General features: G+C 39.9%; 2 protein-coding genes across 3 annotated transcripts in view; one reads left to right on the forward strand and one right to left on the reverse strand.

The window, feature by feature from the left end:
• Window positions 1-2,074, reverse strand: part of LOC139478879 (ileal sodium/bile acid cotransporter-like) — a 55,681-nt gene extending 53,607 nt beyond the window's left edge. Inside the window, exon 1 of the mRNA XM_071261551.1 lies at window positions 700-2,074. Coding sequence (XP_071117652.1) covers window positions 700-1,362 — 663 coding nt within the window. The 5' untranslated portion in view covers window positions 1,363-2,074. The remainder of the gene's footprint in view (window positions 1-699) is intronic.
• The window catches only part of LOC139478339 (trafficking protein particle complex subunit 13-like), a 201,364-nt gene that overhangs the window by 76,794 nt on the left and 108,405 nt on the right, over window positions 1-16,165 (forward strand). The window lies entirely within an intron of this gene.

Below are 16,165 nucleotides of genomic sequence, written 5' to 3' on the forward strand. Positions count from 1 at the left end.
CAGGCAGGGCTCATGACAGAGCAGGAAGGGGCCCTGCATGTGGATGAAAGAACTGTATAACTTGTATGACCTGTCGAGTACAATGGTAAAGATAGGTCATACCAAATGCAAATAGCCAGTGTGGAATTATTATGAATATTTTTGCTGTAAAACGCTGTGCAGGAACTAGTTAGTATCTTGTTGTTAGCCTTTACAGGAGACCATGCAACTCTAGTTATGTCATCATCATGATAATAAGGAAATTTAAACTCTGAAACACTGATTTGCGTACAAGCTAATGTCACTAGTTTAAACACATGATGCTCATTCATAAACAATTAACAATTGTAAAATATATACAAATTATAATCATGTTACATAAAATATATTTACTTTGTGGTGATTTTGCTAGAGATAAATGGTATCAGTATATTCTCATAATTTTATCAACTTTTGCTGGGACATTTGTTTACATTATTACCAAATTTGAAATATATCTCAAGGAAATTTAGATGAGAATCTGTCCTAAAAAATGAGCAGATCTGAAACCATGGAAATTACGGGTTATTGTAAGTTTTGCAGCAATATTTGATGCCTTTCATAATGGTTTCTAGTCTTACATAATTTATGAGTAGATAGTTGCGCTAGACAGGACGTAGGCATCTTTATGGAATGAGTATCTGTACAGGGAGATGCTGACAAGACAGAGGTAATACTTACAACAGGCATGAGGATGAACTGGCAACAGAAGCCTATGACGAGGGACACAGGGTATTTCAGCTGTCTCTTCAGGCTCTCTGTATCAGTCACACAGCCTATGCCAAAACTTATAAGGATGGCCACAGCAGCAGCCGAGCTATTAAACACAATATCGGCAAGACGTTGTTCACGTTTGACAGAGACACTGATGGCTTGGACATAGTGGGCCTCCGGTACATCCATGCTGTTGTGATACGTGTTGAGCATCGCGACAGACATCGTCACACGCCCAACATGCATAGCCTCTATGGTGAAGTTATGTTCTCGGTCAGCTTCCACGGACATGACAGCGTATCTTTCCTCCTGCTCCATATCCACCGACTTGTCATACAGACTGTCCACCACTGGCCGGGCTATATTGTCATTGTCTGAAATTATCACAAATGCATAAGATGTGCTATTTTCCTGGCTACCAGAGCCAGGCTCGAGCGGAGAGCAGTTGAAATAGACGCTCTGTCGTGAATTCACTTTCAGATTATTGATCACTGGTGGATTGAAATAGACGAGGAACGTCTCATTCTGGGGTGCGCTGAGCTGCACCTTGTGGGATCCACCATTGATTTTCTCAATACTCAATAGAATCATCATGATACTTTCTATGTAAATCTGACACTTTAAGTTCATGTTTCAAATGCGGATACCTGCTCTCAGCTTTATTGGAATCAGATGGAATGTAGGTACTGATTGCAATGATCTTCTCTGTCTTGGCCCCGTGACATTTGTTATGGTTTTTTCTCAGTGTTACCCTCCTGTCCACCCCACTGTGGTCACAATAGGCATGATCCAGAAGGATTTCTCATTGATTTGTCTTAATAGTGCTTCTTGAGAAGTTCCTCCACACAGCTTCTAGACTGTGCAAGACATAGACGAAATTCAAGCTATGGACAGAAGATTCCAATGTCACAATCTCCCATTCACAGTTCACCTACATGCTGGTGCATGGCCGGCATGGGTTAAATGGAGCCACTTCCTCTGTCGTGCAGGCTAGACAGATCACTATTGCAGCGCTGTGAGGAAACACTGCGACACCACTAAGTGTAAAGTGACAAAATGGCTGTAATGCATTATGAAATGTGTGATACTTGCAGATTTGTCCCTAGGCTTTTTATCACCTACCACATCCTGTTTGATGACTAGTTGGGCAATATCGCAGTAATTGTAATTTGCAATTCTCTTGAGATTCACATCTGACAACAATTTTTCAGTGTTGACTGTCCATATTTTTCACCATGAATAATCCTGGACTTTTCAAAATCATGTCAGAAATCCAAGATGCCACTCTGTTTTTATGGTCCCCAAGGAATGATGTTGGCTTGCAACGCAGCTGCAATTTGTCAAATTTCAGACTCTTGGTCTTTATCCTTGTGGTGTGGGCTGCCTTAGCTTCTTAACTTCATTGTAGGTTATCAATCTGATGACTTGTTCTCTAAATAAGTCTGAACTTTACAAAATCAACATACCCTTTGTGATCTGTCATGCGTCCCACAAGACGTGATAGCGTTGTCCGTTTAAAACACAGTTCGAAACAGATGGAAAAACTAACCTTTCTCTTCAAACCAGCTTGAATGACAGGACTGCTTAATCAAAATGTAAATTGTGCAAATAGCATTCTGGTTTATAAACACATGGGAATTGAATATCTAAAAAAAATTATACTTGTTTCAAAGTTTACTCATGAATATGTATTTTTCAAATGGCAATAACATGTCAGATATTTGAAAATGATATTGGCTTCAGTATTCCTTAGGGTATCAGTTTGGCATAGTATGCATTGTGTTATCATATAATTAAACAGTGTGAGTTATTTAGGAGCAACAGAAATAGTATTATTTTGTGACTCCAAGCATACAGTAGTCGGATGGTGGGACTGACCCTGGGTGAGCAGGACCTGGACAGACTGTGATTACAACTTGATATAGAAAGTTACATGTGTTCCTCTTGTTTCTCCTCAGAGGCTGGTTGCCTGTCCGAGCTGTCAATAAGCTGGCAATGAGATATCCCAGAATGTTCACAATCACTAAGCTTTTCTTGTTGAGGACCAGCTTGGGAATTTTCCTCCAGTTGTGATGTTTGGTCGCTGGTGTATTGCAGCCATTGTACTTTCCCTGTGCAGATATATTTGATAGAGTGATATACAATCACAACTTCTACATCTGTGATCCAGAATTAATCCATATGGAACAAAGTGCCTTGTGTTTATTCCAATGTGTTGATAGATTAAACACCACAAGTAGATTTACATTAACTGGTGGCTGCTAACCCTTGGAGCTCCATCATTGTGAGCTGATACAGAATTTATTTAGCAAGGCACAAACACTGAGTGGGTCGTTCAGCTGTTGATTACATTGAAACAATGTAGGTTTACATTTTTGTTGCGCTTCAGGCAATCTAACATGTTCACATCTGACGCTGAATAGTATGTTGTTTGACTGTTGGTATTCCAGTAGTTTCACTAAGTAGAATGCAATATTAGTTCCACAATATCTGACACTAATCACAGCTAGCTCCAAAGAAACCAATAGTAGCTTCAATCTCCTGAACAAGTAGTGGTTTCAATCCTCAGACAGTAATAGTAGCTTCAATCTCCTGAACAAGTAGTGGTTTCAATCCTCAGACACCAATAGTAGCTTCAATCTCCTGAACAAGTAGTGGTTTCAATCCTCAGACACTAATAGTAGTTTCAATCTCCTGAACAAGTAGTGGTTTCAATCCTCAGACACCAATAGTAGCTTCAATCTCCTGAACAAGTAGTGGTTTCAATCCTCAGACACCAATAGTAGCTTCAATCTCCTGAACAAGTGGTGGTTTCAATCCTCAGACACTAATAGTAGCTTCAGTCTCCTGAACAAGTAATGGTTTCAATCCTCAGACACTAATAGTAGCTTCAGTCTCCTGAACAAATAGTGGTTTCAATCCTCAGACACCAATAGTAGCTTCGATCTCCTGAAACAAATGATAGCTTTAATCATCAGACATCAATAGTAGCTTCAATCTCCTGAAACAAATAGTACCTTTTATCCTCTGTTATAAATAGTAGCTTTGATATTTTGATAACAATAGTAGCTTCAGTCCTTGTGGCACATGTGGTTCACCGCCATGTATTACACAGCCACCAGGGATGGTGATTCTCTGACTGCATGTATTCCACTGTTGTTGTAGTCAGGGTTCACCACACTAAGAACACAAACACTAGCTGACATCCCACAGTCTGTACACATGTCGCACTAGTTTTACCTATGGATTTTTTACTCCTATATCTGCTTTACTTATCTTCAATCAATATCAGCTGTACATATCAGACACCAAATAATCTGTACACTTTCGACACCAGTATTGTTGCCAACTTACCATATGGCAGACCCCTCCCCCGACACCATTGTTGTTTGCTGGGGATACAACATGTGTCAGGTACCTCTGCACCTCGATCACTGGACTGCTGGCTGCGACACAATATGACCTGTACCTTTAAGATTCAAACACAGGCCTTGTTGACTACCAGTCTTGTGGGCTGGGGATACAATAGGACTGTACATGTACACCTCGGACTCAGTACTTGTTGACTACCAGTCTTGTGGGCTGGGGATACAATAGGACTGTACATGTGCACCTCGGACTCAGTACTTGTTGACTACCAGTCTTGTGGGCTGGGGATACAATAGGACTGTACATGTGCACCTCGGACTCAGTACTTGTTCACTACCAGTCTTGTGGGCTGGGATATGATGACTTGTTGACTTCAGACAGAGTTGTTGACTACAACAGAGCTGTGCCCTGTACAGTGTAGAGGGTCATCTCCAGCAGGCTATGTAGGCCGTATGTCAGGTACCTTGTCATCTGTTGATAAGAAGCAGCTCTACCCTCATGCAGACACTACTCATCTGACATAATCGATCCTGTTGACAATAAGCAGGTAACTCCTCTATCACTAATATTGTTGACAATATATGTGCAGATGACGTATTTGACACAATCTTGTTGACCATAAGCAGGTAACTCCTCTATCACTTATATTGTTGGCAATACATGTGCAGATGACGTATCTGACACAATCCTGTTGACAATAAGAAGGTAACTCCTCTATCCTCAATGCAGTTGACAATATGTGCAGTTCCTTCTGTGACACAATTCTGTTGACAACACACTGTCAACACACCCAGATGACTACAAGTCAGGTATCACTCTCCATGACTGCACACTTTGAGGAGCCAGATGGATGACCTTCCTTCCAGTCTCTGTTCCTATCATCACATGTTAAACTGAGAGACACATGTGGACTGGAGGTAGCCTCTCCTGATTACCAGCCTCCTTGGGGAGTGATTAGTCACACTGAACAATACATAGCCACCTTGTCAGCTTGGATCTTCTCTTCACTTAGAATTCACAAAACGAGTAGGCTCTCCCTGGAGGACCATTAGCTGGTGATGATGTCCCCTCCTGAAAAGTACCAACCATGTACATGAATATCTTTTGAAAGGCTTTCTTACACTGCTAATAATAAACTTGATGAAAGGGCTTTTGCGTTGCACTCCCTAGATACCTAATTGAATCATATGACCTAGCTATATATAACATTATGTAGATGATTTCTCAGTGAATTTGAGCTGTGCCAGTGGTTTTGATTATGCTGTCATAATCTGCATTGTTTTACAATTATTATGACGACAGAATTCTGAATAGAGTCAAGATCCTCTTTCGCGCATTGTTTGGTCTGTCGTGAATATTTACAAACAGTAAACCTTGATTTTCTTTGTTGGACTACACTTACATGGAATTCATGACAAATGGGGGATTCTGTGTTAGAATTGTTCCTAGCAAACTATGCTTGTCGAAGAAACAACTTAATGGATCGGGTGGTCAGGTTTGGTGATTTGGTTGATTGCATGTCATCATACCCAGAGGGAGTGGTTCAATGCTCATAATATCAATCACTGAATTATGTAATCTAGACTTGGTTATTCATATTTCACTGTGGTATAGCTGTAATGTTGTTGTGCTGCAAATAAACAAACAAAACTTGGAATTCAAGACACAAAAGTAAATTATCATTTATGTGTATGCAGACCATTGTTTTGCGGAATTTCCAAAGATTAAAAATAATAGGTGGATACCACACTGACACCAGGTCCATGTGGTCCTGAGACATGAAATGTTATTTAATTTGACTGTGCAGTTATCACGGTGTTCACTAACTGAAAATTAAATCTATACAATACACACACTCAACTCTTCAGCATATTGTACCTGCAAAGGAAGTAAAAACATTAGGCAATGCTAAATAAATAAATAAATAAATAAATAAATAAATAAATAAATAAATAAATAAATAAATAAATAAATAAATAAATAAATAAATAAATAAATAAATAAATAAATAAATAAATAAATAAATAAATATTGTCTCTTGCAACTGCAAACACCTAAAAAAGAGAATAATGCCTTTTCTGAGGTAAGTAACCCGTAAACATTTTACACTTTTAGCAAATATACAGTTGAATATTTCTCACTTAGCTGATCAACCCAAACAAGTATAATATTTGTAATGATATTATAATTCACTGAGCTACACAAATGTGTTCTCATTCTTATGATTACCAACCCAATCTCATAGGGAGGTAAACATTCCGTAAACAGTATACTCCAAGTGTGGCCTTAGTTTATGGTAGGAGCTGCCTATAGGTGTAAGGTGTTATGTGGAAGCATGACTGGAGGGCTGCTGCAGCGGACACGATACAGACATCTCCAACAGATGCACAGCTTGTGTCGTCAGTTGCCTTTGAGATAATGAATACCACAACTGGACAGTGCGATCCCACCTTATTATCGGTAGGGATCCCGCCTTGTGTTGCTGTATCTGCCTCAGAGGGGATCTTGTAGGTAATAAGGAAAACCAACTTCTTCAGCATCCATTAGACTTGCACAAGTCTCTAAGACATTGATTGTTATTATTAATAATAATTCCTTGATTATATATATATATATATATGGCAAGAACAAGTTGTCCATAAAAAGACTGGCATAATTAAATACTGTCCACTTATTTGGTCTTGTCTATTATTGGGATAGAATTATTATGCATCCATGGACTTACCAATCAGTGTTTATTCAGTGCATGTGATAAGATGCGGAGACGGACCCTGGGGGAGGTGTGGCTTACTTTTAGAATGTGTGTGTGGGGTGGACAGGGCTTGATCACTTCACCATACACAGGTATTTCAACAAACAAATACCTGGGTATACTTTTCTTGTCATAAGGATTCATAATAATATGATGTTAATTCTGCCTCTGGGATGGATTTGACTCGGCCAGGATGTAAGGTTAATCAGTGGCTGATTAATGTGAGGGAGTTATATGATAGCCGGGCTAACAGAGGCATGTTCAGGTTGGTGATACGTCTCCACTTACTTCCTGTTCCTTGTGAGGTTTGGTATCAGAACAAGCCTTCAGATTGTGTTGAGATGTAAATGTAGAATGAAGGATTGCATACTGTCGTATATCCTGATTACAGTGATATCTCAATTTCCTGGTGTATACTAGCGCTCTAGATCATAGTGTATACATTCTTATAGACTAACACCTGGTCTTTGAAAACATTTTTTTTAAATTATTGTAATTTTTGGTTCAAATGAACCTTTTTGAAATATGCTTCTTTTCAACTATTTTATTCTAAAAATATTTTTTTTAATGAAATTCAGGTTTTAAGATGTGCTATTTGTTGTGTGGTTGATGTAAAGTTGAGTAAAATGTTTATGAAACAGATAAAATCAGTAGAAATTTAGGTGAATGTTGTTTCACCTGGTCCTACCTTCCATGACAGATACTCAGTGACCCAAGATGACCTTGTACCCTGACACTGAGACCACGAGGCAGCACACTACCCCTTCTCCTACTCTGTCAAGGGAATCTGACCAATTCACCTGCCTAGTTCGTCACTTCCTGTGGATCACAGGATCATGTGACCTCCTTGTAGTGTCATGTCACTGAATGCATCAATTAAGTCATGAATTATTTAGAATACAGTAAACTACGTTTATAACGAACACGCTTATAACGAACTAACGGATATAACGAATTAACTTTTTAGTCCCGACTATATGCTGTTGTTATGCTGTATATATGCTTATAACAAATTACGGTTATAATGAACTAAAATTAGTAGTCCCTTTGAGTTCGTTATAACCGTAGTTTACTGTATTGAGTAATTTGCTGTATACTTGGTGGCACACTGCACAACAAGAACTGATCATTGTAATTGCTGTGATAGTGGATTGGAATGGTTTGAAGTACCTGTATGTACATGTCTGTGTCTTATTGATGAAGCACAAACAGTGAGGTTCAAGAAAATATAGGTAATTTGTGTTAAGCCGCACATATTCCGACTAAGTGGTTTGCTTGATTGCATGTGATTGTACCATGATGGCGTGAGATGTTCATATCAATCGTTGGTTTGTCTTGCCCATATTTTATTATCTACAATCCACCATTATGGAAATGAAATATTGCTGACTACAGCATTAAGGATGCAGTGTATGATGCTTCTCAACAGAATTATTCAATTTTACACAAAATTAGCAATATCTCAACTTCTGATATATATGACATAATAAAGAGTTAATTTCACCCTTATAGAAACAATACATAGTTCCTGCTTACATAAAATGCAAAGTTCAAGGATTGTATTGTACAGATATGTTTATTTCACACTGATCTGTGAATTTCAATCAATTAATGTTTACTGAGAAAAGAAAATCAAATTTGAAAAAGATTGAAAATTTGAAATTTGGTTTCTGCATAGAATCTTTCCTCAACAACATTCTAAGCTTTTATCAAGATTCCAGCAATATCATGACACAAGACATCAGAAATTGGCTTCACACACTGTTCCTGTGTGGGAAATCGAACCCAGTCCTTCGGGATGACGAATGATCACTTTAACCACTTGGCTACCTCAGCAGCCTCCTCTTGGCTGTGATCCTGTTAACTGCAATTTATCTTGATCTGAACCTGAGCACAGAAACACCATTCTCTGGTCCCTAAGTGTTGCAGAAAGGAAGCCGAGTCCCCATCATGTTATTCCAGTTTAGCCAATAGTGTATGTCAATAACCTGGGCTCATTTTCAGACACTAATTACAAATCAGGCAGCTACAAATGCACCATTCTGAGAAGAAATCATACAAATATTGGTTTTCTAATATCTGTTGGTCATGGAACTTGTTACTTTTTCATTGATCTGAAGAACATTTGCCATTACAAAGGTGTTTTACCTCCGTTAAAATTGTGTTACAGCATCGGTAAGATGATTGAAAATTGATTGGCTGTTACAGTTGCAGGCAGCGACTCATTAAAGGAGAAAATAATAGAAGATCAATTTCAATTACCCTAACACTTTGGCAGATGGGCTGGAACTCTACAGAATACCAGAGTTCAAGAACTGTTTAAATAGTGGGCTCGTTTCTCTTAATGTTGATAGGAAGGAATAGCCAGCCCCACAATGTATTCTGCTTGTGCATGAATGTAAGTCGCTCTTCTTACTGATAGGAGTAAATAGTCCATCTGTTTCTTTTGCATAGAAGAGTGAATGAGTATGAGTAAGGTGTTCTGTTGCTTGTAGAATTATTCCAGGCAAATCAATTAGACACAAGGAAGCACCAATAAAGGTCTTCCTACACTGGATCCTTGTGGAGAACTAAACCCAGGCTTTGGGCATAAAGAACATACAGTTTAATCATTAGTCTGCCTCCCATCCCCATCATGCTTGAATGGTCCTTAACTGTACAAATATGATTAAAATAGAATGTAGAAACAACTCTGTGTGTGATACACCTGAACAAGATGCTGTGGGGGGAGGTGACATGCACGGTGAAGCAGTGTTTTCATCACCAGCCTGACACAACTCTGTGTGTGATACACCTGAACAAGATGCTGTGGGGGGAGGTGACATGCACGGTGAAGCAGTGTTTTCATCACCAGCCTGACACAACTCTGTGTGTGATACACCTGAACAAGATGCTGTGGGGGGAGGTGACATGCACGGTGAAGCAGTGTTTTCATCACCAGGCTGACACAACTCTGTGTGTGATACACCTGAACAAGATGCTGTGGGGAGAGGTGACATGCACGGTGAAGCAGTGTTTTCATCACCAGGCTGACACAACTCTGTGTGTGATACACCTGAACAAGATGCTGTGGGGGGGAGGTGACATGCACGGTGAAGCAGTGTTTTCATCACCAGGCTGACACAACTCTGTGTGTGATACACCTGAACAAGATGCTGTGGGGGGAGGTGACATGCACGGTGAAGCAGTGTTTTCATCACCAGACTGACACAACTCTGTGTGTGATACACCTGAACAAGATGCTGTGGGGGGAGGTGACATGCACGGTGAAGCAGTGTTTTCATCACCTTGCTGAAACAACTCTGTGTGTGATACACCTGAACAAGATGCTGTGGGGAGAGGTGACATGCACGGTGAAGCAGTGTTTTCATCACCAGCCTGACACAACTCTGTGTGTGATACACCTGAACAAGATGCTGTGGGGGGAGGTGACATGCACGGTGAAGCAGTGTTTTCATCACCAGGCTGACACAACTCCGTGTGTGATACACCTGAACAAGATGCTGTGGGGGGAGGTGACATGCACGGTGAAGCAGTGTTTTCATCACCAGGCTGACACAACTCTGTGTGTGATACACCTGAACAAGATGCTGTGGGGAGAGGTGACATGCACGGTGAAGCAGTGTTTTCATCACCAGCCTGACACAACTCTGTGTGTGATACACCTGAACAAGATGCTGTGGGGGGAGGTGACATGCACGGTGAAGCAGTGTTTTCATCACCAGCCTGACACAACTCTGTGTGTGATACACCTGAACAAGATGCTGTGGGGGGAGGTGACATGCACGGTGAAGCAGTGTTTTCATCACCAGGCTGACACAACTCCGTGTGTGATACACCTGAACAAGATGCTGTGGGGAGAGGTGACATGCACGGTGAAGCAGTGTTTTCATCACCAGCCTGACACAACTCTGTGTGTGATACACCTGAACAAGATGCTGTGGGGGGAGGTGACATGCACGGTGAAGCAGTGTTTTCATCACCAGGCTGACACAACTCTGTGTGTGATACACCTGAACAAGATGCTGTGGGGGGAGGTGACATGCACGGTGAAGCAGTGTTTTCATCACCAGCCTGACACAACTCTGTGTGTGATACACCTGAACAAGATGCTGTGGGGGGAGGTGACATGCACGGTGAAGCAGTGTTTTCATCACCAGCCTGACACAACTCTGTGTGTGATACACCTGAACAAGATGCTGTGGGGGGAGGTGACATGCACGGTGAAGCAGTGTTTTCATCACCAGACTGACACAACTCCGTGTGTGATACACCTGAACAAGATGCTGTGGGGGGAGGTGACATGCACGGTGAAGCAGTGTTTTCATCACCAGACTGACACAACTCTGTGTGTGATACACCTGAACAAGATGCTGTGGGGGGAGGTGACATGCACGGTGAAGCAGTGTTTTCATCACCAGACTGACACAACTCCGTGTGTGATACACCTGAACAAGATGCTGTGACATTGTGCCAACAATCTACACATTGGAATCTATTTAAGGCACCACACGGACAAGTTTGTAACAGTGTTAATTGTTCACACTGCCCAAGGGTTATTATTAATTTATACCCTTCTTTCATTCAGTGAAGAGGATCAGATATACTTGCATGGTTGCAACAGCTTGGCTGTCAGTGTTGAAGCGCTCTGTTGTGAACATTTCTCGTTACAGTTGACTTGCTTTCCATGAATGTTCCACTCCAGGCTTAATTTTCACAAACTCAACAATCAAACTTCAATCTTGATTTGGGCTTGTCTTGGAAATGACTCAAATACTGTCATATTTTCTGTATTCATACAAACACTGTTTTGTTGAACTTACAGTTGTCTCGAAGTAAACAAATTGTTCCCTGCATATTCCTCCTTTAATCATCATTTTCCAGTTATGGCGAACTTCAAATAACTCGAAGTATGTACGTAAGTCCCTTCAACTTCGACACAACAGTGTTTGAGTGAATTATGTTTCCTTATTTGAGTGAGTGAGTATGGTTTTACGCCACTTTTAGCAATATTCCAGCAATATCACAGTTGGGGACACCAGAAATGGGCTTCACACATTGTACCAATGTCGGGAATCAAATACGGGTCTTCGGGGGTGACGAGCGAATGCTTTAACCACTAGACTACCCAACCGCCCCTCCTTATTTGATTTTTGATGAGATGTTTATAATACAGGGATTTCAAGACAACTGTGTTTGTGTTGCAGTGTGATGGATTTAGAAGAAATAGTCAACCAGATTTGAAGCCCCAAAATCTTCTATATTTTTGCAATGTATGGATAATATTTGTGATAAATTTCATGGTTCATGTTTCAAATATATTTTGTGTGTTTTCATTCATGATAACATATATTTTAGAAAATAATCATGGAACATTTGATATCAATGAAAATATTACCATTGGGTTGTTTTTTTAGTCCTTTTTAATTTTATTAATTTTTATTCCCCGCAATGCGTTTGCAGGGGATATAAAACTGGACACCATCCGTCTGTGCAAGATGTCATTTCTGGAGCAAATTTTGAAAACCATACTATATTTCTTCTTTAAACTTGGCACATAGATAGGTCTAGTGGTGAACTGATGCCTTTTGATAGTTTTGGATTTTTGACAGAAATCATTTTTTTCTTACTTTGGCTTAGACTGAAAATGGGGGTAGTGCTTCTTTCCGGAACAGATCTTGAAAACTGTAAATCTTTCTTCACATAGCTTAGCACGTAAATACATCTAGTGGTGAACTGGTACCTTTTGATAGTTTGTGATTTAAAAAAAATGAAATCTTTGGGAGACATTCCTGACAAGTATTTATCATTGCAGGGGATATCGATGACTTTGTCCCCTTTTTATTTTAATTTTTGTTTTTATTTTTATTTTTTAAAAGTAATAATGTATTCAGACATATTTCTTTTATTAGTACTATCTAATTCAACATTCTCTCATCATGCTCATAACAAAGGATGTTAAATAAATAACCACTGTTCAACAACAACTGCATAAAAACAGAAGTGATCGAGTGAGAGGCATTGTCAAGTATTGATCTCATTGATCTCCAGGAGTGAAATTTACCACCCAATTTGAATTGACTTTCCAAAGGCTTAATGCCAGGCCGACCTCATTCTCAAACATTATTAATTTCCGCAGGTAATATGCGTAATTATGCTTTCAAGCTTGGAGAACTTGCAATACCATCGATCATTATTAGAGAGTCTATTCATCCATGTTCTACACAGAGGATGTTTCTTTGAAGAACAAACCTTGTGATTGACAATGACTGACTGGGTAGGAGTTAGGAGGGTGTCAATTGCCGATGTGTAATCATGATTGACAGGTGATGGTTTGAACAAGTAATAATGATAGATGTGTTGTTATTGTTAATAATGTCCTGAAGCATTGTAAACAAATCATTAAATGCCACTGTTCAATATTTTCATTGGAATGCTAAGATTTGTGTTACCCTTTCTTGGTCACAACAAGAAGTCTGATATACTGATGTCTGATACTGTAACTGAAAATTAGAAGAATTATGTCCCAAACAATCAGATCTTATATCTATATATTGAAGATATCTATGTTCAAATAAATGTTCACATTTACATTTCACACTATTGTCTTTCACCATTACCATGTGGTGCAGTGGCCCCATGTTCCCTCCCTTAGGTAGGCCAGGATGTGCTGGGTTTGAATTCCAGATTTGCCCTGACTAGGAACATTTGTCAGCACAGTACTTGTACAAATAATCTCCACATCATTTGCTGAACTGCCAGCAGCCTTCATCTAACAACCCCCCAACCCCACAACCTACATTAAACCACAACAACCTCTACCAAACAGCACAGAACCACAACCTTCTATATAAAGAAAGTTACCCCATTAGTTACCAGGGTATCTCCCAATTCACTGACTTACTGACCCCATGGGGACCCCGGGTAGAAGGTGTCCCCAGCACCCCATTGTTAGTCGTAGAGGCAACTTTACAGGGAACTTGTGAGGATTCTGGGTTAGAATTGGTTCATAGCAAGCTGGGGTGGTCAGATAGCCTTGTGGTTAAAGCGTTCACTCATCAAGCCGAAGACCAGGGTTCGAATCCCAACATGGGTATAATGTGTGAAGCCCATTTCTGGTGTTCCCCGACGTGATATTACTGGAATGTTTGCTAAAAGTGGCGTAAAACCATACTCACTCACTCTCTCTTTGCAAGCTAAACTGGTTGTAAGATGCAAATAGATGGATTGAGTGGTCAGGCTCAGTGATTTTAATCTCACACACCCACACATACAGTATTTTATAGTACAGTATGCTCCAAAACATATTGAGCTCCCTTCTCTAGGGGATGCAGTAGTTTGGGAGAAAAATTCTTTTTGGATTATAATGTGCTGTAATAATCTACATCGAATCCCTTCAGGTGAAGAAACAGGGGAGAACAAAGTTTGTGAATAAGAAAATGAGATGGAGCGATCAGTTGATCAGTTCACACACGATTTCGCTGAAATTCATACAAACAACATGGAATGAAATTTTGACTAAAATTAATATAATTGATTACAAGCACACGTCCAGCTGTAGGGGAAAATATGGCCTATACTCAAGATGATATGGTACATGCACTCATGCACACGCATAATAAGAAAAGAAACATCAGCAGCATTTCTATCAGTTTGTCATTTGATCACAGTGTTTCCTGGTCCCAAAAGCCATTATTCCATCTGAGAACACTTGGCCAGACTGACTGTCACAATCTTCTCTGAGTTATGGACTTGATACAATTAGTTGTGGCAAACTGTATCTTCCACTTTGTTGTGTCCTGACAACTTACAATAGAGGTCTGAAATTAACAGTGCGGGCCAATTCCATGTCTGTCAATCCTTCAATCTATAGGAATCCCACTGTTATCAGGGACCAACCATTGATATTCTGGGGGTAGGGGTGGGGGCTGTTGTTTTAACAATGAAATGAAATGTCCCCAAAAATTCTTCATGTGCGGAATACTGAATTTTCTTTTCATCTTTCTTCTTTCTCCTTTCCCGATTAGATAGAAATTCTCTCATCAAGTTGGACTTAAAGCTACAGTCAGATGATTTTTTTTTTCGAATTTGTGGGGCTGCAGGGATTTGTCATCTTCTGATGACTCTTGTTTAACAAGCGTCATAATTTTGGTATTTTTTTGTTCAAGAGCAAAGAATAGACATGGAATTTGACACAAGTTCTGTAAAATCAGTATGGTACACCTAGTCACACTTGCTAAATTAAAGACTCTTCGTAATGAAGCTAATTCATTGTGTGAAATTCAACATGAGAAATTTATTTAGATAAATAATATCTATGTATAGCACACTGAAATATCTGACAGAGCTTGACCAATCAGGTTGCTCCTGGGCTAAAAACATGTACTTACTTGTCTGGCTCATGAAGGTAGTCCTGGTCAAGAATACAAATCAACAGTCACCTGAGAGTAAGCATGGTTCTCAAACCAAACCAGCTCAGTTAGGAATAAAAATTCCCCAAGGAATGGCAGCCTGTCAACATTGTCAGAGCTTGTCCAGGACAGATAACGAGTAAAACTCACTTTGCGTATTCACCAATGCATGTACCACTGCACATTCACACAGGGAAGTATGACCGTTCATGCATTTTATGAAACAATATGTCTGCTGAGAAAGTGAAGACTCACCCACCTAATGAACTATTAACGAAGTTTGCGACGATGATCGCAGCTCCTGTCTTCTCAAAGGAGATGAGTCAATCATGTATGACGGCAATCAATTGGAATTAAAAGTCAAGAAAAGTCCTACCTGTCTCTCGTCTCGCTAACGCAAAGTCCCCACTTTGATGATGGTTGTGAGGACCTCGTCAACCAGTCGTGCATTGATTCTGTCACCGGTTATAGAAGTTTGATAATTGAGAATAATAACTACTCCTTCTTAATCCATGGAGACCCAGCTTCTGTATGTTACATTGTGTATCCCAGAGCATGGGAAGTGCTGCAAGTCTAAACACACCTTGGAGAACAACATTGATTAATGGTATTGATTCCTGATATCGCCATCAGGGGGCACTGAAGGATTAGCAAATACCCTACATGGTCACTTTGCTTACTGCAGGATGAAATCCTATGTTCAGACTTATATCAGGTCCTGCACATCGTCACCCACGTATAAGAAAATATTTGTCACAGCTATCAATTATTGATTACAGTTTTATGTCATTGAAGGTCATTATTACATCAATTAACACTTCCTTGAATGTCATTCGTGGTGATTCTGTTGTTCATAAACAAACTATTGTATTTGCCCTCAGGTTCTATATGCAGATGTTTG

This window comes from Haliotis cracherodii, unplaced genomic scaffold (genome assembly GCF_022045235.1).
Source record: "Haliotis cracherodii isolate W230 unplaced genomic scaffold, xgHalCrac1.p SCAF_4, whole genome shotgun sequence".
Taxonomy (NCBI): domain Eukaryota; kingdom Metazoa; phylum Mollusca; class Gastropoda; order Lepetellida; family Haliotidae; genus Haliotis; species Haliotis cracherodii.